This window comes from Cyclopterus lumpus, chromosome 11 (assembly GCF_009769545.1).
Source record: "Cyclopterus lumpus isolate fCycLum1 chromosome 11, fCycLum1.pri, whole genome shotgun sequence".
NCBI classification, from domain to species: domain Eukaryota; kingdom Metazoa; phylum Chordata; class Actinopteri; order Perciformes; family Cyclopteridae; genus Cyclopterus; species Cyclopterus lumpus.
In genome coordinates this window covers 22,717,715-22,741,805 of record NC_046976.1, presented here as the reverse complement: position 1 = coordinate 22,741,805, position 24,091 = coordinate 22,717,715, and the positions used below count along the sequence as shown (strand labels likewise).

General features: G+C 44.6%; 2 protein-coding genes across 2 annotated transcripts; both read left to right on the top strand.

Moving 5' to 3' along the window:
* The first annotated feature begins 2,201 nt into the window (after positions 1-2,201).
* LOC117739323 (zinc finger protein 572-like) lies at positions 2,202-9,558 on the top strand. The gene is made up of 2 exons (XM_034545664.1): positions 2,202-2,529; positions 7,481-9,558. The coding sequence occupies exons 1-2, from the start codon at positions 2,337-2,339 to the stop codon at positions 8,899-8,901; spliced, it is 1,614 nt and encodes a 537-aa protein (XP_034401555.1). The 5' UTR covers positions 2,202-2,336; the 3' UTR covers positions 8,902-9,558.
* Positions 9,559-11,680: 2,122 nt separating this feature from the next.
* On the top strand, positions 11,681-23,593 carry LOC117739319 (zinc finger protein 260-like). Its single transcript, XM_034545659.1, has 2 exons — positions 11,681-11,999; positions 21,422-23,593. Exons 1-2 carry the CDS (start codon positions 11,807-11,809, stop codon positions 22,957-22,959), a joined length of 1,731 nt encoding a protein of 576 aa, XP_034401550.1. The 5' UTR covers positions 11,681-11,806; the 3' UTR covers positions 22,960-23,593.
* The last annotated feature ends 498 nt before the right edge of the window (positions 23,594-24,091 follow it).

The window sequence follows — 24,091 nt, the reverse complement described above, 5'->3', positions numbered from 1 at the left end:
CTTAGTGCTGATAAAGAACTCATCTCTGTACTGGTCTTGTTAGACCTTAGTGCTGATAAAGGACTCATCTCTGTATTGGTCTTGTTAGACCTTAGTGCTGATAAAGGACTCATCTCTGTACTGGTCTTGTTAGACCTTAGTGCTGATAAAGGACTCATCTCCGTACCGGTCTTGTTAGACCTTAGTGCTGATAAAGGACTCATCTCCGTACTGGTCTTGTTAGACCTTAGTGCTGATAAAGAACTCATCTCTGTACTGGTCTTGTTAGACCTTAGTGCTGATAAAGGACTCATCTCCGTACTGGTCTTGTTAGACCTTAGTGCTGATAAAGAACTCATCTCTGTACTGGTCTTGTTAGACCTTAGTGCTGATAAAAGACTCATCTCTGCACTAAGTTGGTTTAAATCCTATTTATCAGATCGATCTCAATTTGTATTTGTAAACGATGAAGCCTCAATGACCACCAACGTTAATCACGGAGTTCCACAAGGTTCTGTGCTTGGACCAATTTTATTTACCTTATATATGCTTCCTTTGGGCAACATTATCAGGAAACACTGCATTAACTTTCATTGCTATGCAGATGATACTCAATTATATCTATGGATCAAACCAGAGGAGACCAACCAGCTCGCTAAAATTCAAGAATGTCTTAAAGACATAAAAACATGGATGACCTGCAACTTCCTGATGTTAAACTCAGACAAAACTGAAGTTATTTTACTGGCCCTGAACACCTCAGAGATCAATTATCTGGTGATGTGGTTTCTGTAGATGGCATTGCCCTGGCATCCAACACCATGTAAAGAATCTCTAGTTATCTTTGACCCAGACTTGTCCTTTAACTCCACGTTAAGCAAATCTCAAGGATTGCATTTTTTCATCTACGTAACATTTCAAAAATCAGGCACATCTTGTCTCAAAAAGATGCAGAAAAGCTGGTTCACGCTTTTGTTACTTCCAGACTAGATTACTGCAACTCCTTATTATCAGGCTGCTTTAATAAGTCTCTTAAGTCCCTCCAGTTGATCCAGAATGCTGCAGCTCGTGTACTCATAAAAACTAAGAAAATAGATCACATGACTCCTGTATTAGCTGCTCTGCACTGGCTCCCTGTAAAATCAAGAATCACATTTAAAATTCTTCTCCTCACCTACAAAGCCTTGATTGGTGATGCACCATCATATCTTAAGGAGCTTGTAGTACCATATTGCCCCACTAGAGAGCTGCGCTCACTAAATGCGGGGCTACTTGTGGTTCCTAGAGTCCTAAAAAGTAGGATGGGAGCAAGAGCCTTCAGTTATCAAGCTCCTCTTTTATGAAACCAGCTTCCACTTTCAGTCCGGGAGGCAGACACAGTCACCTCATTTAAGAATAGACTTAAGACTTTCCTCTTTAATAGTGCTTATAGTTAGGGCTGAATCAGGTTTGCCCTGGTCCAGCCCCTTGATATGCTGCTATAGGCTTATAGGCTGCTGGGGGATGTTTTAGGATACACTGAGCACCTATCTCCTCTTCTCTCTCTCCTTATGGATGAATTTACATCTCTCCATTGCACCTTATTCACTCTGCTTCCTCCCCGGAGTCGTTGTGACTTCACGTCTCATAGGGTCCATTGGACCTGGAGGTGTCTGATGCTGGTGAGCCGGCCTCCCATTGGCCCTGCTGATGCCCCGCCCCCCTCCTCTCTACCTCCTTCTGTTTCATGGATTGGAGTTCCATTCATACATTGTCATATTCATGTAATGTGTTTATGTAACTCTGTAACTCTGTTCATCTGGTCACATGACATCTCTTCATCTGTCCATCCGGGGAGAGGGATCCTCCTCTGTTGCTCTCCTGAAGGTTTCTTCCCTTTTTTCCCTGTCAAAGGTTATTTTTGGGGAGTTTTTCCTGATCCGATGTGAGGTCAAAGGTCAGGGATGTCGTATGTGTACAGATTGTAAAGCCCTCTGAGGCAAATTTGTAATTTATGATATTGGGCTTTACAAAATAAACTATTATTATTATTAGTCACTTTTTTTATTATTATTAGTCACATCACTGTTATTATTATTAGTCACGTTACTATTATTAGTCACATTATTGTTGTTATTTGTGGGGTAATATGGCGCTAACTTGTCAGACTTTGAGTCTTTTATTTTGAAGCTCCGCAGCTCATCGGCCCCGGAAGCTGTAGTCTTCACTGAGGCTAACTTCACAGTATTCAAGATGGCGTCTATCAGAAACATGCGAGTTAGCGGAGTGTTAGCTTAGCATGTTAGCAACACAGCGCTAGTCAGAGGGACGGTGTGACGGAGGGTGTGTGGAGAACAAGTTGGTGTCGTTGTGTGAACATGTGTAAAGTCCAAATGCTGAGAGCGTTGGTGAAGCAGCGACTAACTGCGGCTGCGCAAGAGATATTTGGTCTGTTTGAAAGAACGATAGCAGAGTACGAGGAGGAACTTTGTGCTTCTAAAGAGGAGAACGAGCGACAACGAGAACTACTGGACGCTGTGTTCAACCCTCAGCTGCGGCTACACAGAGCAGGTTGGTTCTCTTTACTTCTCTGGTTACACTGACCTCAGATCAGCAGCTTGGTTCTCTTTACTTCTCTGGTTACACTGACCTCAGATCAGCAGCTTGGTTCTCTTTACTTCTCTGGTTACACTGACCTCAGATCAGCAGCTTGGTTCTCTTTACTTCTCTGGTTACACTGACCTCAGATCAGCAGCTTGGTTCTCTTTACTTCTCTGGTTACACTGACCTCAGATCAGCAGCTTGGTTCTCTTTACTTCTCTGGTTACACTGACCTCAGATCAGCAGCTTGGTTCTCTTTACTTCTCTGGTTACACTGACCTCAGATCAGCAGCTTGGTTCTCTTTACTTCTCTGGTTACACTGACCTCAGATCAGCAGCTTGGTTCTCTTTACTTCTCTGGTTACACTGACCTCAGATCAGCAGCTTGGTTCTCTTTACTTCTCTGGTTACACTGACCTCAGATCAGCAGGTTGGTTCTCTTTACTTCTCTCCGGTTACACTGACCTCAGATCAGAAGTTTGTAGTTATTTAAAGGAAAGGTTCTTCCTATAATATAAGGTCACTCTGTGAGACTTGAATGGTCTTTTTGTGATCTTTGTGACGAGTATGCAGAATTTGATTGAGATTTCATTCAGCTGCTAGTCTGTCAACAACATCTTGTTGTCATTGATGGAAAAAGTTGTTAAAATTCTGTTTAATAAGATTTTAATTTCAGTGTTTTATTGTTAATATTTATGCCTTTTTAAAAGGCAATACACTTCACGGTCAGCTGTCCGTTCTGATTTGGTGTTCATACGCAGACTTGAACCGTCAGTTTAAAAAAATCAATAAATAAAGGAACGTATTAATTTCCTTAAACCACTGGTCAGTAGCTGCTGTAGCACTAACTCTAAACCTGAACCTTAACTCTATAGAGACTGTGTCTGTCCCACGGCCACTTAAATTAATTAAATCAAAAGTAACCAGAAGAGGAGTCATACAAAATAACCTCATACAGGTTAACATCACTACTGCAACAGTGCAACACAACAGGATAATTAAATGTGGACTCCTAAATATTAGATCTCTGTCATCTAAAGCTGTATTAGTAAATGATTTAATATCAGACAATCACATTGATTTATTGTGTCTTACTGAAACCTGGCTGAGCCATGAAGAATATGTCAGCCTAAATGAATCAACTCCTCCAAGTCATATTAATACTCACATTCCTCGAGGCACCGGTCGAGGAGGTGGAGTAGCAGCCATCTTTGACTCAAGCCTATTAATGAATCCTAAACCTAAACTAAACTACAACTCATTTGAAAGCCTTGTTCTTAGTCTTTCACATCCAACCTGGAAAACATTACAGCCAATTCTATTTGTTATACTGTACCGGCCACCAGGTCCATATGCAGAATTTATATCTGAATTTTCAGAGTGTTTATCAAGTTTAGTCCTTAAAACTGATAAGGTTATTATTGTAGGAGATTTTAATATTCATGTGGATATTGATAATGATTGCCTTAGTGCTGCATTTATCTCATTGTTGGACTCGATTGGCTTCTGTCAGAGTACAGAAACCCACTCACTGATTTGGCCACACCCTCCACCTTGTTCTTACATATGGCATTGACATTGAGCATTTGGAGGTCTTCCCACAGAACCCTCTTCTGTCAGACAATGGTACCTCATAACTTTTGAGTTTATACTCCCGGAGTATACACCGTTAGTCAAAAGTTTCTACACCAGATGTCTAACTGACAGTGCTGTAGCTACATTTAAAGAAGAGATTCCTTCTGCATTTGATTCAATACCACGTCTCAATGTGACGGAGGACTCCTGTGCTAACTTTAGTCCGTCCCAGATGGATCATCTTGTCGATAGTGCTACAGGCTCACTGAGAATGACACTAGACTTGATAGCCCCACTGAAGAAAAAGACAGTGAGGCAAAGGAGGTTTGCTCCCTGGTAGAACCCTCAGACCCGCGACCTAAAGCAAACTTCACCAAAGCTTTAAAGCATATGGCGTTCGACCAATCTGGAAGAATCACGCTTAGTTTGGAGAGATAGTCTTAAAACATATAAAAAGGCTCTCCGTAATGCCAGAGCAGCCTATTACTCATCAGTAATAGAGAAAAATAAGAACAACCCCAGGGTTCTCTTTAGCACTGTAGCCAGGCTGACAGAGAGTCACAGCTCTGTGGAGCCGTGTATTCCTATAGACCTCAGTAGTAATGACTTCATGAACTTCTTCAATGAAAAGATTTGAACTATTAGAGGCAAGATTGATGATCTCTTGCCCTCAACTACTGCCGATCTGTCATCAAGAGGAGTGGCCTTGGAAACGGCTGTATGCCCTGGTGTATATTTGGATAGCTTTTCTCCCATCAACCTAGACCAATTGTCCTCAATGGTTTCTACTTCTAAACCGTCTACCTGTCTCTTAGACCCCATCCCAACGAGGCTGCTTAAAGACGTGTTGCCTTTAATTGGCACCTCTCTGCTGGATATTGTTAATGTGTCTTTGCTAACAGGCCATGTACCACATTCCTTCAAAGTAGCTGTAATTAAACCTCTCCTGAAGAAGACCACTCTTAATCCAGAGGTGTTGGCTAACTACAGACCGATCTCTAACCTTCCCTTCCTCTCTAAGATCCTTGAGAAAGTAGGACTCATCTCTGTACTGGTCTTGTTAGACCTTAGTGCTGATAAAGGACTCATCTCTGTACTGGTCTTGTTAGACCTTAGTGCTGATAAAGGACTCATCTCTGTAGTGGTCTTGTTAGACCTTAGTGCTGATAAAGGACTCATCTCTGTACTGGTCTTGTTAGACCTTAGTGCTGATAAAGGACTCATCTCCGTACTGGTCTTGTTAGACCTTAGTGCTGATAAAGGACTCATCTCTGTAGTGGTCTTGTTAGACCTTAGTGCTGATAAAGGACTCATCTCCGTACTGGTCTTGTTAGACCTTAGTGCTGCGTTCGACACCATTGATCATGACATCCTATTACAGAGACTGGATCAGTCGATTGGCATTTCAGGTACCGCACTAAGTTGGTTTAAATCCTATTTATCAGATCGATCTCAGTTTGTATTTGTAAACGATGAAGCCTCAATGACCACAAACGTTAATCACGGAGTTCCACAAGGTTCTGTACTTGGACCAATTTTATTTACCTTATATATGCTTCCTTTGGGCAATATTATCAGGAAACACTGCATAAACTTTCATTGCTATGCAGATGATACTCAATTATATCTATTGATCAAACCAGAGGAGACCAACCAGCTCGCTAAAATTCAAGAATGTCTTAAAGACATAAAAACATGGATGACCTGCAACTTCCTGATGTTAAACTCAGACAAAACTGAAGTTATTTTACTGGCCCTGAACACCTCAGAGATCAATTATCTGGTGATGTGGTTTCTGTAGATGGCATTGCCCTGGCATCCAACACCACTGTAAAGAATCTCTAGTTATCTTTGACCGAGACTTGTCCTTTAACTCCACATTAAGCAAATCTCAAGGATTTCATTTTTTCATCTACGTAACATTTCAAAAATCAGGCACATCTTGTCTCAAAAAGATGCAGAAAAGCTGGTTCACGCTTTTGTTACTTCCAGACTAGATTACTGCAACTCCTTATTATCAGGCTGCTCTAATAAGTCTCTTAAATCCCTCCAGTTGATCCAGAATGCTGCAGCTCGTGTACTCACAAAAACTAAGAAAAGAGATCACATGACTCCTGTATTAGCTGCTCTGCACTGGCTCCCTGTAAAATCAAGAATCACATTTAAAATTCTTCTCCTCACCTACAAAGCCTTGATTGGTGATGCACCATCATATCTTAAGGAGCTTGTAGTACCATATTGCCCCACTAGAGAGCTGCGCTCACTAAATGCGGGGCTACTTGTGGTTCCTAGAGTCCTAAAAAGTAGGATGGGAGCAAGAGCCTTCAGTTATCAAGCTCCTCTTTTATGAAACCAGCTTCCACTTTCAGTCCGGGAGGCAGACACAGTCACCTCATTCAAGAATAGACTTAAGACTTTCCTCTTTAATAGTGCTTATAGTTAGGGCTGAATCAGGTTTGCCCTGGTCCAGCCCCTTGATATGCTGCTATAGGCTTATAGGCTGCTGATAGGTGCTCAGTGTATCCTAAAACATCTATCTCATCTTCTCTCTCTCCTTATGGATGAATTTACATTTCTCCATTGCACCTTATTAACTCTGCTTCCTCCCCGGAGTCGTTGTGACTTCACGTCTCATAGGGTCCATTGGACCTGGAGGTGTCTGATGCTGGTGAGCCGGCCTCCCATTGGCCCTGCTGATGCCCCGCCCCCCTCCTCTCTACCTCCTTCTGTTTCATGGATTGGAGTTCCATTCATACATTGTCATATTCATGTAATGTGTTTATGTAACTCTGTAACTCTGTTCATCTGGTCACATGACATCTATTCATCTGTCCATCCGGGGAGAGGGATCCTCCTCTGTTGCTCTCCTGAAGGTTTCTTCCCTTTTTTCCCTGTCAAAGGTTATTTTTGGGGAGTTTTTCCTGATCCGATGTGAGGTCAAAGGTCAGGGATGTCTATGTGTACAGATTGTAAAGCCCTCTGAGGGGAGGTTGTAATTTGTGATATTGGGCTATACAAAATAAACTGAATTGAATTGAATTATTGAGGTCCTGACCCCTCGTCTTCGCTCGTCGTCTACGCTCTTCTACGCATAGGATGTGACGCACATTTTAGTTTTAAAATATTTTAAAAAAATTATTTTCAGTGACAGTTATACCTCAAATTCCAAGATAAGAGGAGTTCTCTTTAAAAGATTGTCCACTGGGCAAAACAAATGAAATAATAATATATATATATATATTTATTTTTTAAATTTCTTTTAGTTATTTGGTCAAACCCTCAGGTAGCTCATTAGAAAAGTGTTACGAGTCATATTAACGTCACTCTGTGTCTGTTTTACCTTCAGATGCACAACAAGTGATTGGTGGAGAAGAAGAGCAGCAGGACTGGAGCTCCAGTCTGAACCAGGAGGACCCAGAGCCCCCACACATTAAAGAGGAACAGGAGGACCTAGAGCCCCCACACAATAAAGGGGACCAGGAGGACCCAGAGCCCCCACACATTAAAGGGGACCAGGAGGACCTAGAGCCCCCACACATTAAAGGGGACCAGGAGGACCTAGAGCTCCCACACATTAAAGAGGACCAGGAGGACCCAGAGCCCCCACACATTAAAGAGGAACAGGAGGAACTCTGGACCAGTCAGGAGGGAGAGCAGCTTCAAGGTCTGGAGGAGGCTGGTATCAAGTTCTCATTCACTACTGTGAAGAGTGAAGATGATGAAGAGGAAGCTCAGTCCTCTCATCTTCATCAAAGACAAACTGAACACATGGAAACAGAAGCTGATGGAGAGGACTGTGGAGGACCAGAACCAGACAGGAACCCAGATCCAGGGGACTCTTCAGAGACTGAAGTCAGTGATGACTGGAAGGAGACCAGTGAACCACCGTCAGGTTTAAACTCTCTGAATAATTACTTTTCTAGTGAGAAACCGTTTCGCTGCTCTGTGTGTAGGAAAGGATTTGGCCTAAAGGGAACTCTGAAGGAACACATGAGATTTCACACAGGAGAGAAACCATTCAGCTGCTCAGTCTGTAAGAAATCTTTTGCCTGGAGAGGAAGTTTACATAAACACACAAGAATCCACACACGAGAGAAAAGGTTCAGCTGCTCTGTTTGCCAAAGTAGATTCACCTGGTTCCATCAGCTCAAAACACATAAATGTGTTGGTCATCAGTCCTCACAGCTTATTCACACTCAGACTGAGGAGAAACAAGAGGCCAGCAGCTCAACTGAACACATGGAAACAGAAGGTGATGGAGAGGACTATGGAGGACCAGAACCAGACAGGAACTCAGATTCAGATAGACATTTAGAACCTGAGACTGATAACAGTGATGATTGGAAGGAGGCCAGAGAACCTCAGGCAGGTTTAAACTCTTTGAATAATGATGAAGTTTCTCTAGAGAAACCATTTAGCTGCTCTGAATGTGAGAAAGCTTTCAATGATCGTGGAAATCTGAGGAACCACATGAGAATCCACACAGGCGAGAAACCATTCAGCTGCTCCGAGTGTGAGAAGAGTTTTCGCTTCAAGGGAGACCTGAAGAGACACTTGAGAACTCATTCAGGAGAGAAACCGTTCAGCTGCTCTACATGTGGGAAAAAGTTTGGCAACAGTGGACATCTGAATAGACACATGAGGATTCACACAGGAGAGAAACCATTCAGCTGCTCTGTGTGCGAGAAACGGTTTACACAAAGAGGAACTTTACGGCTGCACATGAAACTTCACACAGGGGAGAAACCCTTCAGCTGCTCTTTATGAAGACAGATTTGAATGTCTTTGACAGGTCTGAAGACATACGCAGGTATACAGGTACAGCGGGTCGTCCACTGATAGATCGATGGTTCGATCCCTGACTGCGCCAGCCCGAAGGCTGTGCCATCAATGTGTGAATGATGAACTGTAGTGAGAACTGTTCTGATGATGAGAAGATCTTTACACATGACGGTTTGTCTGAGCACAGTTGATTATTATTATTTATTAATACTATATTTCTGCTTATTCAGTGGTGAAAGTTCTTGTGCGGATTCTTCCATCTTTGGAGTTCCAGAGTGGAGTCAGTGATCAGCGCTCTCTTCCTTCAGACTCGTCCATGTAGCTGCATGGAGTGACGTTTCACCTTTCAAAGAGCGTCCTGCTCTCTTTGAGGTGCTCTTCACTTACTTCTCCAGATTTTCGGGCTGCTGGGCGTTCCTGAGTAGTAACCTGCAGTGTTGCTGCATATAGCCGGTAGAACTGTGTAGTAATACAGTGATATAGTAATAAGTATAGCGTGTATATAAAGTAAACTGTTGGTGTCATTTGTTTTAGGTCTCTTCACCACGATTCATGATTACATCTCGTTGACTGGTTTTACTTCTGGTTTTTGAAAATAAATTGCTTCTCTCAGCAACTCGTCATATCACAAAGACCAAAGACTCGTCCTGATGACTAGTTCAATTCAGTTTATTTTGTATAGCCCAATATCACAAATTACAAATTTGCCTCAGAGGGCTTTACAATCTGTACACATACGACATCCCTGACCTTTGACCTCACATCGGATCAGGAAAAACTACACACATTTTAAAAAAATAGCAGGCCATAGCAGGACCAGGCAGGAGGCATCAGACACCTCCAGGTCCAATGGACCCTACGAGACGTGAAGTCACAACGACTCCGGGGAGGAAGCAGAGTTAATAAGGTGCAATGGAGAGATGTAAATTCATCCATAAGTAGAGAGAGAAGAGGAGATAGGTGCTCAGTGTATCCTAAAACATCCCCCAGCAGCCTATAAGCCTATAGCAGCATATCAAGGGGCTGGACCAGGGCAAACCTGATTCAGCCCTAACTATAAGCACTATTAAAGAGGAAAGTCTTAAGTCTATTCTTGAATGAGGTGACTGTGTCTGCCTCCAGGACTGAAAGTGGAAGCTGGTTCCATAAAAGAGGAGCTTGATAACTGAAGGCTCTGGCTCCCATCCTACTTTTTAGGACTCTAGGAACCACAAGTAGCCCCGCATTTAGTGAGCGCAGCTCTCTAGTGGGGAAATATGGTACTACAAGCTCCTTAAGATATGATGGTGCATCACCAATCAAGGCTTTGTAGGTGAGGAGAAGAATTTTAAATGTGATTCTTGATTTTACAGGGAGCCAGTGCAGAGCAGCTAATACAGGAGTCATGTGATCTCTTTTCTTAGTTTTTGTGAGTACACAAGCTGCAGCATTCTGGATCAACTGGAGGGACTTAAGAGACTTATTAGAGCAGCCTGATAATAAGGAGATAGTCGTATCACAAGGACCAAAGACTACTCCTGATGACTAACCTTAACACACCAGTCTCTGGCTTTTTCACACTACTTCACTTTAACGTTCTAGAAAAATCTAAAAAAAACAATTCATGTCAGTTTAAAAGGATTAATTATTATTTTTAACTTTTCTATATTATGACTCATATTACGGTTATTATTCAAATCGCTATTATTATTATTATTATTATTCTATTATTATTGTCATATTATTAGTCCCATTACTGTAATTATCAGTATCATTACTTTCAGTCCCATTACTATTATTAGTCCCATTACTACTATTATCATTAGTCACATTATTTGTATTAGTCACATTACTGTTGTTATTACATTACGTTACATTTGATTTGGTTGATGCTTTTATCCGAAGCGACTTACGTTCACGTTACATTCAGACACCGGGGAACAATTCAGGGTTGAGGTTGTTGCTCAAGGACCCCGACCACGGCGGGAATTGAACCAATCCCCTGATTGAAAGACGGATCTGCTAACCACTGACCCACAGTCGCCCTCGTATTATTATTAGTCAATTACTATTAGTCACATATATTATTGTTATTATTAGTCACATTACTATTATTATCACATTATTATAAATCACATTACTATTATTATTAGTCACATTACTGTTGTTATTATTATTAGTCACATTACTGTTGTTGTTATTATTATTAGTCACATTACTGTTGTTATTATTATTAGTCACATTTTTATTATTATTATTAGTCACATTACTGTTGTTATTATTATTATTAGTCACATTTTTATTATTATTATTAGTCACATTACTGTTGTTATTATTATTAGTCACATTTTTATTATTATTATTAGTCACGTTACTATTATTAGTCACATTGTTGTTATTATTATTAGTCACATTTTTATTATTATTATTAGTCACATTACTGTTGTTATTATTATTAGTCACATTTTTATTATTATTATTAGTCACATTACTGTTATTATTAGTCACGTTATTATTATTAGTCACATTTTTATTATTATTATTAGTCACATTACTGTTGTTATTATTATTAGTCACATTTTTATTATTATTATTAGTCACATCACTGTTATTATTATTAGTCACGTTACTATTATTATTATTAGTCACGTTACTATTATCAGTCACATTATTGTTGTTATTTGTGGGGTAATATGGCGCTAACTTGTCAGACTTTGAGTCTTTTATTTTGAAGCTCCGCAGCTCATCGGCCCCGGAAGCTGTAGTCTTCACTGAGGCTAACTTCACAGTATTCAAGATGGCGTCCATCAGAAACATGCGAGTTAGCTTAGCATGTTAGCAACACAGCGCTAGTCAGAGGGACGGTGTGACGGAGGGTGTGTGGAGAACAAGTTGGTGTCGTTGTGTGAACATGTGTAAAGTCCAAATGCTGAGAGCGTTGGTGAAGCAGCGACTAACTGCGGCTGCGCAAGAGATATTTGGTCTGTTTGAAAGAACGATAGCAGAGTACGAGGAGGAACTTTGTGCTTCTAAAGAGGAGAACGAGCGACAACGAGAACTACTGGACGCTGTGTTCAACCCTCAGCTGCGGCTACACAGAGCAGGTTGGTTCTCTTTACTTCTCTGGTTACACTGACCTCAGATCAGCAGCTTGGTTCTCTTTACTTCTCTGGTTACACTGACCTCAGATCAGCAGCTTGGTTCTCTTTACTTCTCTGGTTACACTGACCTCAGATCAGCAGCTTGGTTCTCTTTACTTCTCTGGTTACACTGACCTCAGATCAGCAGCTTGGTTCTCTTTACTTCTCTGGTTACACTGACCTCAGATCAGCAGCTTGGTTCTCTTTACTTCTCTGGTTACACTGACCTCAGATCAGCAGCTTGGTTCTCTTTACTTCTCTGGTTACACTGACCTCAGATCAGCAGCTTGGTTCTCTTTACTTCTCTGGTTACACTGACCTCAGATCAGCAGCTTGGTTCTCTTTACTTCTCTGGTTACACTGACCTCAGATCAGCAGCTTGGTTCTCTTTACTTCTTCTCTCTGGTTACACTGACCTCAGATCAGCAGCTTGGTTCTCTTTACTTCTCTGGTTACACTGACCTCAGATCAGCAGCTTGGTTCTCTTTACTTCTCTGGTTACACTGACCTCAGATCAGCAGCTTGGTTCTCTTTACTTCTCTGGTTACACTGACCTCAGATCAGCAGCTTGGTTCTCTTTACTTCTCTGGTTACACTGACCTCAGATCAGCAGCTTGGTTCTCTTTACTTCTCTGGTTACACTGACCTCAGATCAGCAGCTTGGTTCTCTTTACTTCTCTGGTTACACTGACCTCAGATCAGCAGCTTGGTTCTCTTTACTTCTCTGGTTACACTGACCTCAGATCAGCAGCTTGGTTCTCTTTACTTCTTCTCTCTGGTTACACTGACCTCAGATCAGCAGCTTGGTTCTCTTTACTTCTCTCTGGTTACACTGACCTCAGATCAGCAGGTTGGTTCTCTTTACTTCTCTGGTTACACTGACCTCAGATCAGCAGCTTGGTTCTCTTTACTTCTCTGGTTACACTGACCTCAGATCAGCAGCTTGGTTCTCTTTACTTCTTCTCTCTGGTTACACTGACCTCAGATCAGCAGCTTGGTTCTCTTTACTTCTCTGGTTACACTGACCTCAGATCAGCAGCTTGGTTCTCTTTACTTCTCTGGTTACACTGACCTCAGATCAGCAGCTTGGTTCTCTTTACTTCTCTGGTTACACTGACCTCAGATCAGCAGCTTGGTTCTCTTTACTTCTCTGGTTACACTGACCTCAGATCAGCAGCTTGGTTCTCTTTACTTCTCTGGTTACACTGACCTCAGATCAGCAGCTTGGTTCTCTTTACTTCTCTGGTTACACTGACCTCAGATCAGCAGCTTGGTTCTCTTTACTTCTTCTCTCTGGTTACACTGACCTCAGATCAGCAGCTTGGTTCTCTTTACTTCTCTCTGGTTACACTGACCTCAGATCAGCAGCTTGGTTCTCTTTACTTCTCTCTGGTTACAAACCAACCCTAACTCTAAACCTGAACCAGGCCTAACTACACCTGAACCTGGCCTAACTCTAAACCTGAACCAGCCCTAACTCTAAACCAGGCCTAACTCTAAACCTGAACCAACTCTAACTATAAACCTGAACCAGTCCTGACTATAGACCTGAACCAGGCCTAACTATAGACCTAGCCTAGCCCTTACTGTAAACCTGAACCAGTCCTAACTATAGACCTGAACCAGTCCTAGTTATATACCTGAACCAGTCCTAACTATAGACCTGGACCAGCACTAACTATAAACCTTAACCAGTCCTAGTTATAAACCTGAACCAGCCTTAGCTATAGACCTGGACCAGCATTAACTATGTACCTGAACCAGCATTAACTATAGACCTGAACCAGTCCTAGTTATATACCTGGACTAGCCCTAACTATAAACCTGAACCAGTCCTAGTTATATACCTGAACCAGCCTTGACTATAAACCTGAACCAGTCCTAGTTATAAACCTGAACCAGCCTTAACTATAGACCTGAACCAGTCCTAGTTATAGACCTGAACCAGTCCTAGTTATAAACCTGAACCAGCCTTAACTATAGTCCTGAAACAGCCCTAACTATAAACCTGAACCAGCCCTAACTATAAACCTGAACCAGCCCTAACTATAAACCTGAACCATTCCTAACTATAGACCTGAACAAGTCCTAGTTATAAACCTGAACCAGCCTTAACTATAGTCCTGAAACAGCACTAACTATAAACCTGAACCAGCCCTAACTATAGTCCTGAAACAGCCCTAACTATAAACCTGAACCAGCCCTAACTATAAACCTGAACCAGCCCTAACTATAGACCTGAACCAGTCCTAGTTATAAACCTGAACCATTCCTAACTATAGACCTGAACCAGTCCTAGTTATATACCTGAACCAGCCTTGACTATAAATCTGAACCAGTCCTAGTTATAAACCTGAACCAGCCTTAACTATAGACCTGAACCAGTCCTAGTTATATACCTGAACCAGCCCTAACTATATATCTGAACCAGCCTTGACTATAAACCTGAACCAGCCTTAACTATAGACCTGGACCAGCATTAACTATATACCTGAACCAGTCCTAGTTATATACCTGAACCAGCCTTGACTATAAACCTGAACCAGCCTTGACTATAGACCTGGACCAGCCTTAACTATATACCTGAACCAGTCCTAGTTATATACCTGAACCAGCCTTAACTATAAACCTGAACCAGCCTTAACTATAAACCTGAACCAGCCTTGACTATAAACCTGAACCATCCTTAACTATATACCTGAACCAGCCTTAACTATAGACCTGGACCAGCATTAACTATAAACCTGAACCAGCCTTAACTATATACCTGAACCAGCCTTAACTATAAACCTGAACTAGCCTTGACTATAAACCTGAACCAGCCTTAACTATAGACCTGGACCAGCATTAACTATAGACCTGAACCAGTCCTAGTTATATACCTGAACCAGCCTTAACTATAAACCTGAACCAGCATTGACTATAGACCTGGACCAGCATTAACTATAGACCTGGACCAGTCCTAGTTATATACCTGAACCAGCCTTAACTATAAACCTGAACCAGCCTTGACTATAGACCTGGACCAGCATTAACTATATACCTGAACCAGTCCTAGTTATATACCTGAACCAGGCTTAACTATAAACCTGAACCAGCCTTGACTATAAACCTGAACCAGCCTTAACTATATACCTGAACCAGCCTTAACTATAGACCTGGACCAGCATTAACTATAAACCTGAACCAGCCTTGACTATAAACCTGAACCAGCCTTGACTATAAACCTGAACCAGCCTTAACTATAAACCTGAACCAGCCTTGACTATAAAGCTGTGGTTCACTGTCAAAGGCAGCGGAAAGGTCTAGAATGATGAGGACAGAGGAGAGAGAGGCTGCTCTAGCAGTGTGAAGCTGCTCAGAGACAGCAAGGAGGGCAGTCTCTGTTGAGTGGCCTGTCTTGAATCCAGACTGGTGGGGGTCTAGAAGGTTGTTACAGTGAAGAAAGGAGGAGACTTGGTTAAAGATAGCTCGCTCTAGAGTTTTGGAGAGGAAGGGAAGGAGAGAGACAGGTCTGTAGTTGTTGACTTCAGGTCTGTAGTTGTTGACTTCAGATGGGTCCAGAGTGGGTTTCTTCAGGAGAGGATTGACTCTTGCCTCCTTCAGAGAGTTGGGGAAACAGCCGGTTGAGAGGGAGGTGTTAATGAGATGGGTGAGAAAGGGAAGAAGGTCCGGAGCAATGGACTGGAGAAGGTGAGAAGGGATGGGGTCAAGGGGGCAGGTGGTTGGGCGGGCAGAGGTTACTAAGGTAAGAACTTGATTGGGAGACAGGAGGATAAAAGAGGAAAACAAGGGGGAAGAAGGTGAAGTTACTGGAGGTGTAGTTGAGGAAGATGGATTAGTAAATGAAGAGCGTATGTCGTCTATCTTTTTTGTAAAGTAGTCAACAAAGTGTCTTGGTAGAAGGGTGGAGGGAGGGGGGGGAACAGGGGGGTCAAGGAGGTTGGAAAAAATTGAGAAGAGCTTTTTAGGGTTAGATAAAGAGGATTCGATTCTGGATTGATAGAACAAACTTTTGGCTGCAGTGATGGACGCAGAGAAGGAGGAGAGAAGAGATTGATAGGCAAGCAGGTCACTGGCGTGTTTGGATTTTCGCCATTTCCTTTCCGCTGCTCGCATTGTGGCTCTCTCGGCGCGCACCGGTTCGGATAGCCACGGAGCCGGAGAGGACTTGCGGACCTTTCGAGCCGTAAGAGGACAGAGAGAATCAAGAGAGGACGACAGCGTAGAGAGAAGAGTGTCAGTGGCGAAGTTAGGCTGCATAAGTGCGAAGGAATCGGTTGAGGGGAGGGCTGACAGAACAGAGGAGGCCAGAGAGGAGGGTGAGAGGGTACGGATGTTGCAGCGGAGGTCACACCGAGGCCTCTTAACAGGTGCCCTTCGAGCACAGGGACAGACCCCTCTCCAACAGGTCAAAGGGCAACTATGTGGAACGGTATCTTATAAGCCGATCTTCTCAGAAAGCGGCGAATATTTGGAGACAAACCTCTAACCCATACCCTCTGGACTCTGCCTCCTACAGGTCAAAGGGCATTCTTTTTAGGGAGATGGTATCTTGGACGCGAGCTCCTAAGGCAGCTGAGAATACACCACACCTGGACCAGCATTAACTATATACCTGAACCAGTCCTAGTTATATACCTGAACCAGCCTTGACTATAAACCTGAACCAGCCTTGACTATAAACCTGAACCAGCCTTAACTATAGACCTGGACCAGCATTATAGACCTGAACCAGCACTAACTATAGTGAGGTAATATGGGACCATAAGTAAACCAGAAGGTTCCTGTCTTTTAGCTACTTGGTGAACACCCTGACGGGTAGATAACGTGATTGGTTTGTCTCACAGATTCAGACTTCTGAAGTTTTAAAGTACTTACTTATGAAGTTAGTTTAGGTCATCTGAAGTAGTAGTAAAAGTATTTATAGTACAACGTCATTATATGAGAGGCTTTAGCTCTTGTAGTACTTATATTATCATGTACAATAGTACTTATATTATATACAATAGTACTTGTATTATCATGTACAATAGTACTTATGTTATATACAATAGTACTTATATTATCATATACAATAGTACTTATATGATCATGTACAATAGTACTTATATTATCATATACAATAGTACTTATATTATCTTGTACAATAGTACTTGTATTATCATGTACAATAGTACTTGTATTATCATGTACAATAGTACTTATATTATCATATACAATAGTACTTATATGATCATGTACAATAGTACCTGTATTATCATGTACAATAGTACTTGTATTATCATGTACAATAGTACTTATATTATCATATACAATAGTACTTATATTATATACAATAGTACTTGTATTATCATGTACAATAGTACTCCTATGAATCGCCACCTTAACGTGGTGGAGGAGTTTGAGTGGCTCAGTGATCCTGGGAGCTATGTTGTCCGGGGCGTCAGCCCCTGGTAGGGTCTCCCAAGGCAAACAGGTCTCGGGGGAGAGCCCAGACTAAGAGCGGTTCAACAAACCCTGATGATAAGCAGCCCACGGATTGTAGCCACCTTGCCCGGACAAGGGAAACCGGGGCACCCTCCCGGAGCCAGACCCAGGAGGGGAGCTCGTCGGCGAGCGTCTGGTGGCCGGGCTTTCGCCCATGGGGCCCGGTCGGGCTCAGCCCGAAAGAACAACATGGAGCAGCTGTCACCCTGTGGACCCACCACCCGCAGGGAGAATTATCGGGGTCGGGTGCTATGTAGACCGGGCGGCGGGCCAGGCGGGAGACCTGGGCGGGCCGATCGCCGGCAGCATAGACTAGCTCTAGGGACGTGGAACGTCACCTCACTAGCGGGGAAAGAGCCGGAGCTGGTGCAGGAGGTGGAGCGGTACCAGCTAGATATAGTTGGACTCACCTCCACGCACAGCATGGTCTCTGGAACCAAGCTCCTGGAGAAGGGTTGGACTTTGTCCTTTTCTGGAGTTGCCCAGGGTGAGAGGCGCCGGGCGGGAGTGGGGATACTCACGAGCCCCCGGCTGAGCGCCGCTGTGTTGGAGTTTTCCCCGGGGAACGAGAGGGTCGCCTCCCTGCGCCTACGGGTTGCGGGGAGTAAGGCTCTGACTGTTGTTTGTGCTTATGCACCGAACAGCATTTCGGAGTATCCGGCCTTCTTGGAGTCGGTGGGAGGGGTCCTGGAAAGGGCGCCGCCTGCCGACTCCATAGTTCTCCTGGGAGACTTCAACGCTCACGTGGGCAATGACAGAGAAACCTGGCGGGGCGTGATTGGGAGGAACGGCTTGCCCGATCTGAACCCGAATGGTGTTTTGTTGTTGGACTTCTGTGCTAGCCACAGTTTGTCCATAACGAACACCATGTTCGAATATAAGGTGGCTCATAAGTGTACCTGGTACCAGAACACCTTAGGCCGGAGATCAATGATCGACTTTGTAATCGTATCATCTGATCTGCGGCCGTATGTCTTGGACACTCGGGTGAAGAGAGGAGCAGAGCTGTCAACTGATCACCACCTGGTGGTGAGTTGGATCAGATGGCGGGGGACTCGGCTAGAGAGACCTGGCAAGCCCAAACGTGTAGTGAGGGTGAACTGGGAACGTCTGGCAGAGGATCCTGTCCGGGAGGTCTTCAACTCCCACCTCCGGAAGAACTTCTCACAAATCCCGAGGGAGGCTGGGGACATGGAATCCGAGTGGACCTTGTTCAAAGCCTCTATTGTGGACGCGGCTGCTCGGGGCTGTGGCCGGAAGGTCATCAGTGCCTGTCGTGGCGGCAACCCTAGAACCCGGTGGTGGACACCGGGGGTGAGGGTAGCCGTCAAACTGAAGAAGGAGGCCTTTCGGGCCTGGCTGGCCCAGGGGTCTCCTGAAGCAGCTGACGGGTACCGGCGGGCCAAAAGGGCTGCAGCGGCGATGGTCGCGGAGGCTAAAACTCGGGCATGGGAGGAGTTCGGGGAGGCCATGGAGAAGGACTTTCGGTTGGCCTCAAGGAAGTTCTGGCAAACCATCCGACGGCTCAGGAAGGGAAAGCAGGGTCTACCCCAGGCTGTTCTCAGCAGGGGGGGGGGAACTGCTGACCCGGACTGGGGACATCGTCGGGCGGTGGAAAGAGCACTTTGAGGAACTCCTAAACCCGGCCAACATGTCCCCCGGAGAGGGGGCAGCGCCGGAAGACTTTGGGGTGGATTCACCCATATCCCTGGCAGAGGTCGCTATGGTAGTCAAAAAGCTCCTTGGTGGCAAGGCGCCAGGGGTGGATGAGATCCGTCCTGAGATGCTGAAAGCGCTGGACATTGTTGGGCTGTCTTGGTTGACACGCCTTTTCAGTGTCGCATGGGGGTCGGGAACAGTGCCCATGGACTGGCAGACCGGGGTGGTGGTTCCCATCTTCAAGAAGGGGGACCGGAGAGTGTGCTCGAACTATCGTGGTATCACACTGCTCAGCCTCCCGGGAAAAGCTTATGCCAGGGTGCTGGAGAGGAGGCTCCGACCGCTTGTCGAACCTCAGATTCAGGACGAACAGTGCGGATTCCGTCCCGGTCGTGGAACAGTGGACCAGCTCTTTACCCTCGCAAGATTACTGGAGGGGTCCTGGGAGTTTGCCCAACCAGTTTACATGTGCTTGTAGACCTGGAGAAGGCTTTCGACCGGGTCCCTCTGGGGTTTTTGTGGGGGGTGCTGCGGGAGTATGGGGTGCCGGACCCGTTGGCACGGGCCATCCGGTCTCTGTACGCCTGCAGTAGGAGCTGTGTTCGTCTCCTCGGTAGTAAGTCAGACACGTTCCCGGTGGGTGTTGGCCTCCGCCAGGGCTGCCCTTTATCACCGGTCCTGTTCGTGACCTTCATGGACAGGATATCTAGGCGCAGCCAGGGGGCGGAGAGGATCCGGTTCGGGAGTCTCGGGATCGCCTCTCTGCTGTTTGCGGATGATGTGGTCCTGTTTGCCTCCTCGGACCGTGACCTCCAGCATTCACTGGGGCGTTTTGCAGCCGAGTGCGAAGCGGCAGGGATGAGAGTTAGCACCTCCAAATCTGAGGCCATGGTGCTCTGCCGGAAACCGGCGGATTGCTCCCTCCAGGTGGGGGCAAACTGCCTACCCCAAGCGAAGGAGGGAGGGATTATATCTCCCGGCTGGCCTTGGAACGCCTCGGGATCCCCCAGAATGAGCTGGAAAGTGTTGCGGGTGAGAGGGAAGCCCGGATCGGCCTGCTGAACCTGCTGCCACCGCGACCCGACCCCGGATAAGCGGGTGATAATGGATGGATGGATTATAAATACAAAGAATATAGTTTGTTCTTCTGAAATTAGAATAATTTATATATAAAGACATTGTATTACTATTTTACCTGTTATAACTATCAAACTCTTATGAAGAATACACTGTCATGTGTCGGCCACATTGAGGTCAATTAATCAACTAACTATGCAGGTCCTGACCCCTCCCCTTATTCTATTGAGGTCCTGACCCCTCCCCTTATTCTATTGAGGTCCTGGCGCCTCCCCTTATTCTATTGAGGTCCTGACCCCTCCCCTTATTCTATTGAGGTCCTGACCCCTCCTCTTATTCTATTGAGGTCCTGACGCCTCCCCTTATTCTATTGAGGTCCTGACCCCTCCCCTTAATCTATTGAGGTCCTGGCCCCTCCCCTTATTCTATTGAGGTCCTGACGCCTCCCCTTATTCTATTGAGGTCCTGACCCCTCCCTTTATTCTATTGAGGTCCTGACGCCTCCCCTTTTTCTATTGAGGTCCTGACCCCTCCCCTTATTCTATTGAGGTCCTGACGCCTTGTCTTCGCTCGTCAACGTTCTTCTGGGCTCGTCTTCGCTCGTCTTCAGCTTGATACCTTTCATTAAATGCTTCTGGAAGAGTCTTTCAACTTTACATGTTTTGTTGTTAATTTCTTGCCACATATTAATCATACAGGTCAGCAAGCATCGTTTGAAAGCAAATTAATATGTCCACACAGAATAAACTCTCTGTTCTTCTCCGTGACTTTTCTTTGTATTTATTTATCATTGACGGTGTACCGAGGGCGGGGCTCTGCATATCGTGGTCAGCCACCAGCAGGGACTTCATAGGATGTGATGCACATTTTAGTTTAAAAATATGAGCATTTTTTTTATTTTCAATTCAATTCAATTCAGTTTATTTTGTATAGCGCAATATAACAAATTACAAATTTGCCTCAGAGGGCTTTACAATCTGTACACATAGTTATACCTCAAATTCCAAGATAAGAGGAGTTCCCTTTGAAAAATTGTCCACTGGGCAAAACAAATTAAATAATATGTATTTTTTTTAGTTATTTGGTCAAACCCTCAGGTAGCTCATTAGAAAAGTGTTACGAGTCATATTAACGTCACTCTGTGTCTGTTTTACCTTCAGATGCACAACAAGTGATCGGTGGAGAAGAAGAGCAGCAGGACTGGAGCTCCAGTCTGAACCAGGAGGACTCAGAGCCCCCACACATTAAAGAGGAACAGGAGGACCCAGAGCCCCCACACATTAAAGAGGACCAGGAGGACCTAGAGCCCCCACACATTAAAGGGGACCAGGAGGACCCAGAGTCCCCACACATTAAAGGGGACCAGGAGGACCCAGAGCCCCCACACATTAAAGGGGACCAGGAGGACCTAGAGCTCCCACACATTAAAGGGGACCAGGAGGACCCAGAGCCCCCACACATTAAAGAGGAACAGGAGGAACTCTGGACCAGTCAGGAGGGAGAGCAGCTTCAAGGTCTGGAGGAGGCTGGTATCAAGTTCACATTCACTACTGTGAAGAGTGAATATGATGAAGAGGAAGCTCAGTCCTCTCATCTTCATCAAAGACTAACTGAACACATGGAAACAGAAGCTGATGGAGAGGACTGTGGAGGACCAGAACCAGACAGGAACCCAGATCCAGGGGACTCTTCAGAGACTGAAGTCAGTGATGACTGGAAGGAGACCAGTGAACCACCGTCAGGTTTAAACTCTCTGAATAATTACTTTTCTAGTGAGAAACCGTTTCGCTGCTCTGTGTGTAGGAAAGGATTTGGCCTAAAGGGAACTCTGAAGGAACACATGAGATTTCACACAGGAGAGAAACCATTCAGCTGCTCAGTCTGTAAGAAATCTTTTGCCTGGAGAGGAAGTTTACATAAACACACAAGAATCCACACACGAGAGAAAAGGTTCAGCTGCTCTGTTTGCCAAAGTAGATTCACCTGGTTCCATCAGCTCAAAACACATAAATGTGTTGGTCATCAGTCCTCACAGCTTATTCACACTCAGACTGAGGAGAAACAAGAGGCCAGCAGCTCAACTGAACACATGGAAACAGAAGGTGATGGAGAGGACTATGGAGGACCAGAACCAGACAGGAACTCAGATTCAGATAGACATTTAGAACCTGAGACTGATAACAGTGATGATTGGAAGGAGGCCAGAGAACCTCAGGCAGGTTTAAACTCTTTGAATAATGATGAAGTTTCTCTAGAGAAACCATTTAGCTGCTCTGAATGTGAGAAAGCTTTCAATGATCGTGGAAATCTGAGGAACCACATGAGAATCCACACAGGCGAGAAACCATTCAGCTGCTCCGAGTGTGAGAAGAGTTTTCGCTTCAAGGGAGACCTGAAGAGACACTTGAGAACTCATTCAGGAGAGAAACCGTTCAGCTGCTCTACATGTGGGAAAAAGTTTGGCAACAGTGGACATCTGAATAGACACATGAGGATTCACACAGGAGAGAAACCATTCAGCTGCTCATTTTGTGAGCACAGATTCTTACAAAGAGCACATCTGGATGCACACATCAGATCGCACACAGGAGAGAAACCATTCAGCTGCTCTGTGTGTGAGAAACTGTTTTCACAAAGAGGAACTTTACGGCTGCACATGAAACTTCACACAGGGGAGAAACCCTTCAGCTGCTCTTAATGAAGACAGATTTGAATGTCTTTGACAGGTCTGAAGACATACGCAGGTATACAGGTACAGCGGGTCGTCCACTGATAGATCGATGGTTCGATCCCTGACTGCGCCAGCCCGAAGGCTGTGCCATCAATGTGTGAATGATGAACTGTAGTGAGAACTGTTCTGATGATGAGAAGATCTTTACACATGACGGTTTGTCTGAGCACAGTTGATTATTATTATTTATTAATACTATATTTCTGCTTATTCAGTGGTGAAAGTTCTTGTGTGGATTCTTCCATCTTTGGAGTTCCAGAGTGGAGTCAGTGATCAGCGCTCTCTTCCTTCAGACTCGTCCATGTAGCTGCATGGAGTGACGTTTCACCTTTCAAAGAGCGTCCTGCTCTCTTTGAGGTGCTCTTCACTTACTTCTCCAGATTTTCGGGCTGCTGGGCGTTCCTGAGTAGTAACCTGCAGTGTTGCTGCATATAGCCGGTAGAACTGTGTAGTAATACAGTGATATAGTAATAAGTATAGCGTGTATATAAAGTAAACTGTTGGTGTCATTTGTTTTAGGTCTCTTCACCACGATTCATGATTACATCTCGTTGACTGGTTTTACTTCTGGTTTTTTAAAATAAATTGCTTCTCTCAGCAACCGACTTGTTTGTCTCTTTTCTTTTTGTTTGTGAACCGAGAAATTAGATGTGTATGGTATTTGATCAAATTGTTGTAAAAAGTAATTTACTCGGTTGGAGGCTCTGTCGCTCGCTACTGTAGTTCACCCCGAGCAGCCGGGAGGCCGGGTGACGTCCGAAGAAAGCAGAAAACCCGGTTGACCAACAACCTCTTCAGGTTTCACCGGTTCTCTCCGCTCAGCGATACTCTGGTCACCAGAGTTCATCCATTGAATCCTGTTTAAAGCTGCTGGCTCAGGATCAGCGTAAATACAGAAAGATCCAAATTCACATCGTTAGTCCCGATTACGTCACTCGGAGGTCACTGAAGTTCTGCCCCCTCCCAAAGCTGACCAGTGATGTCATCGTTCCCCCGCTGGTTGTCCAGGTGGTGCCCAGCAAACAATGTGGGCTACATAGATAACTGGAGGACTTTCTGGGGAAAGCCTGATCTGATGAGTCGAGACGGCATTCATCCC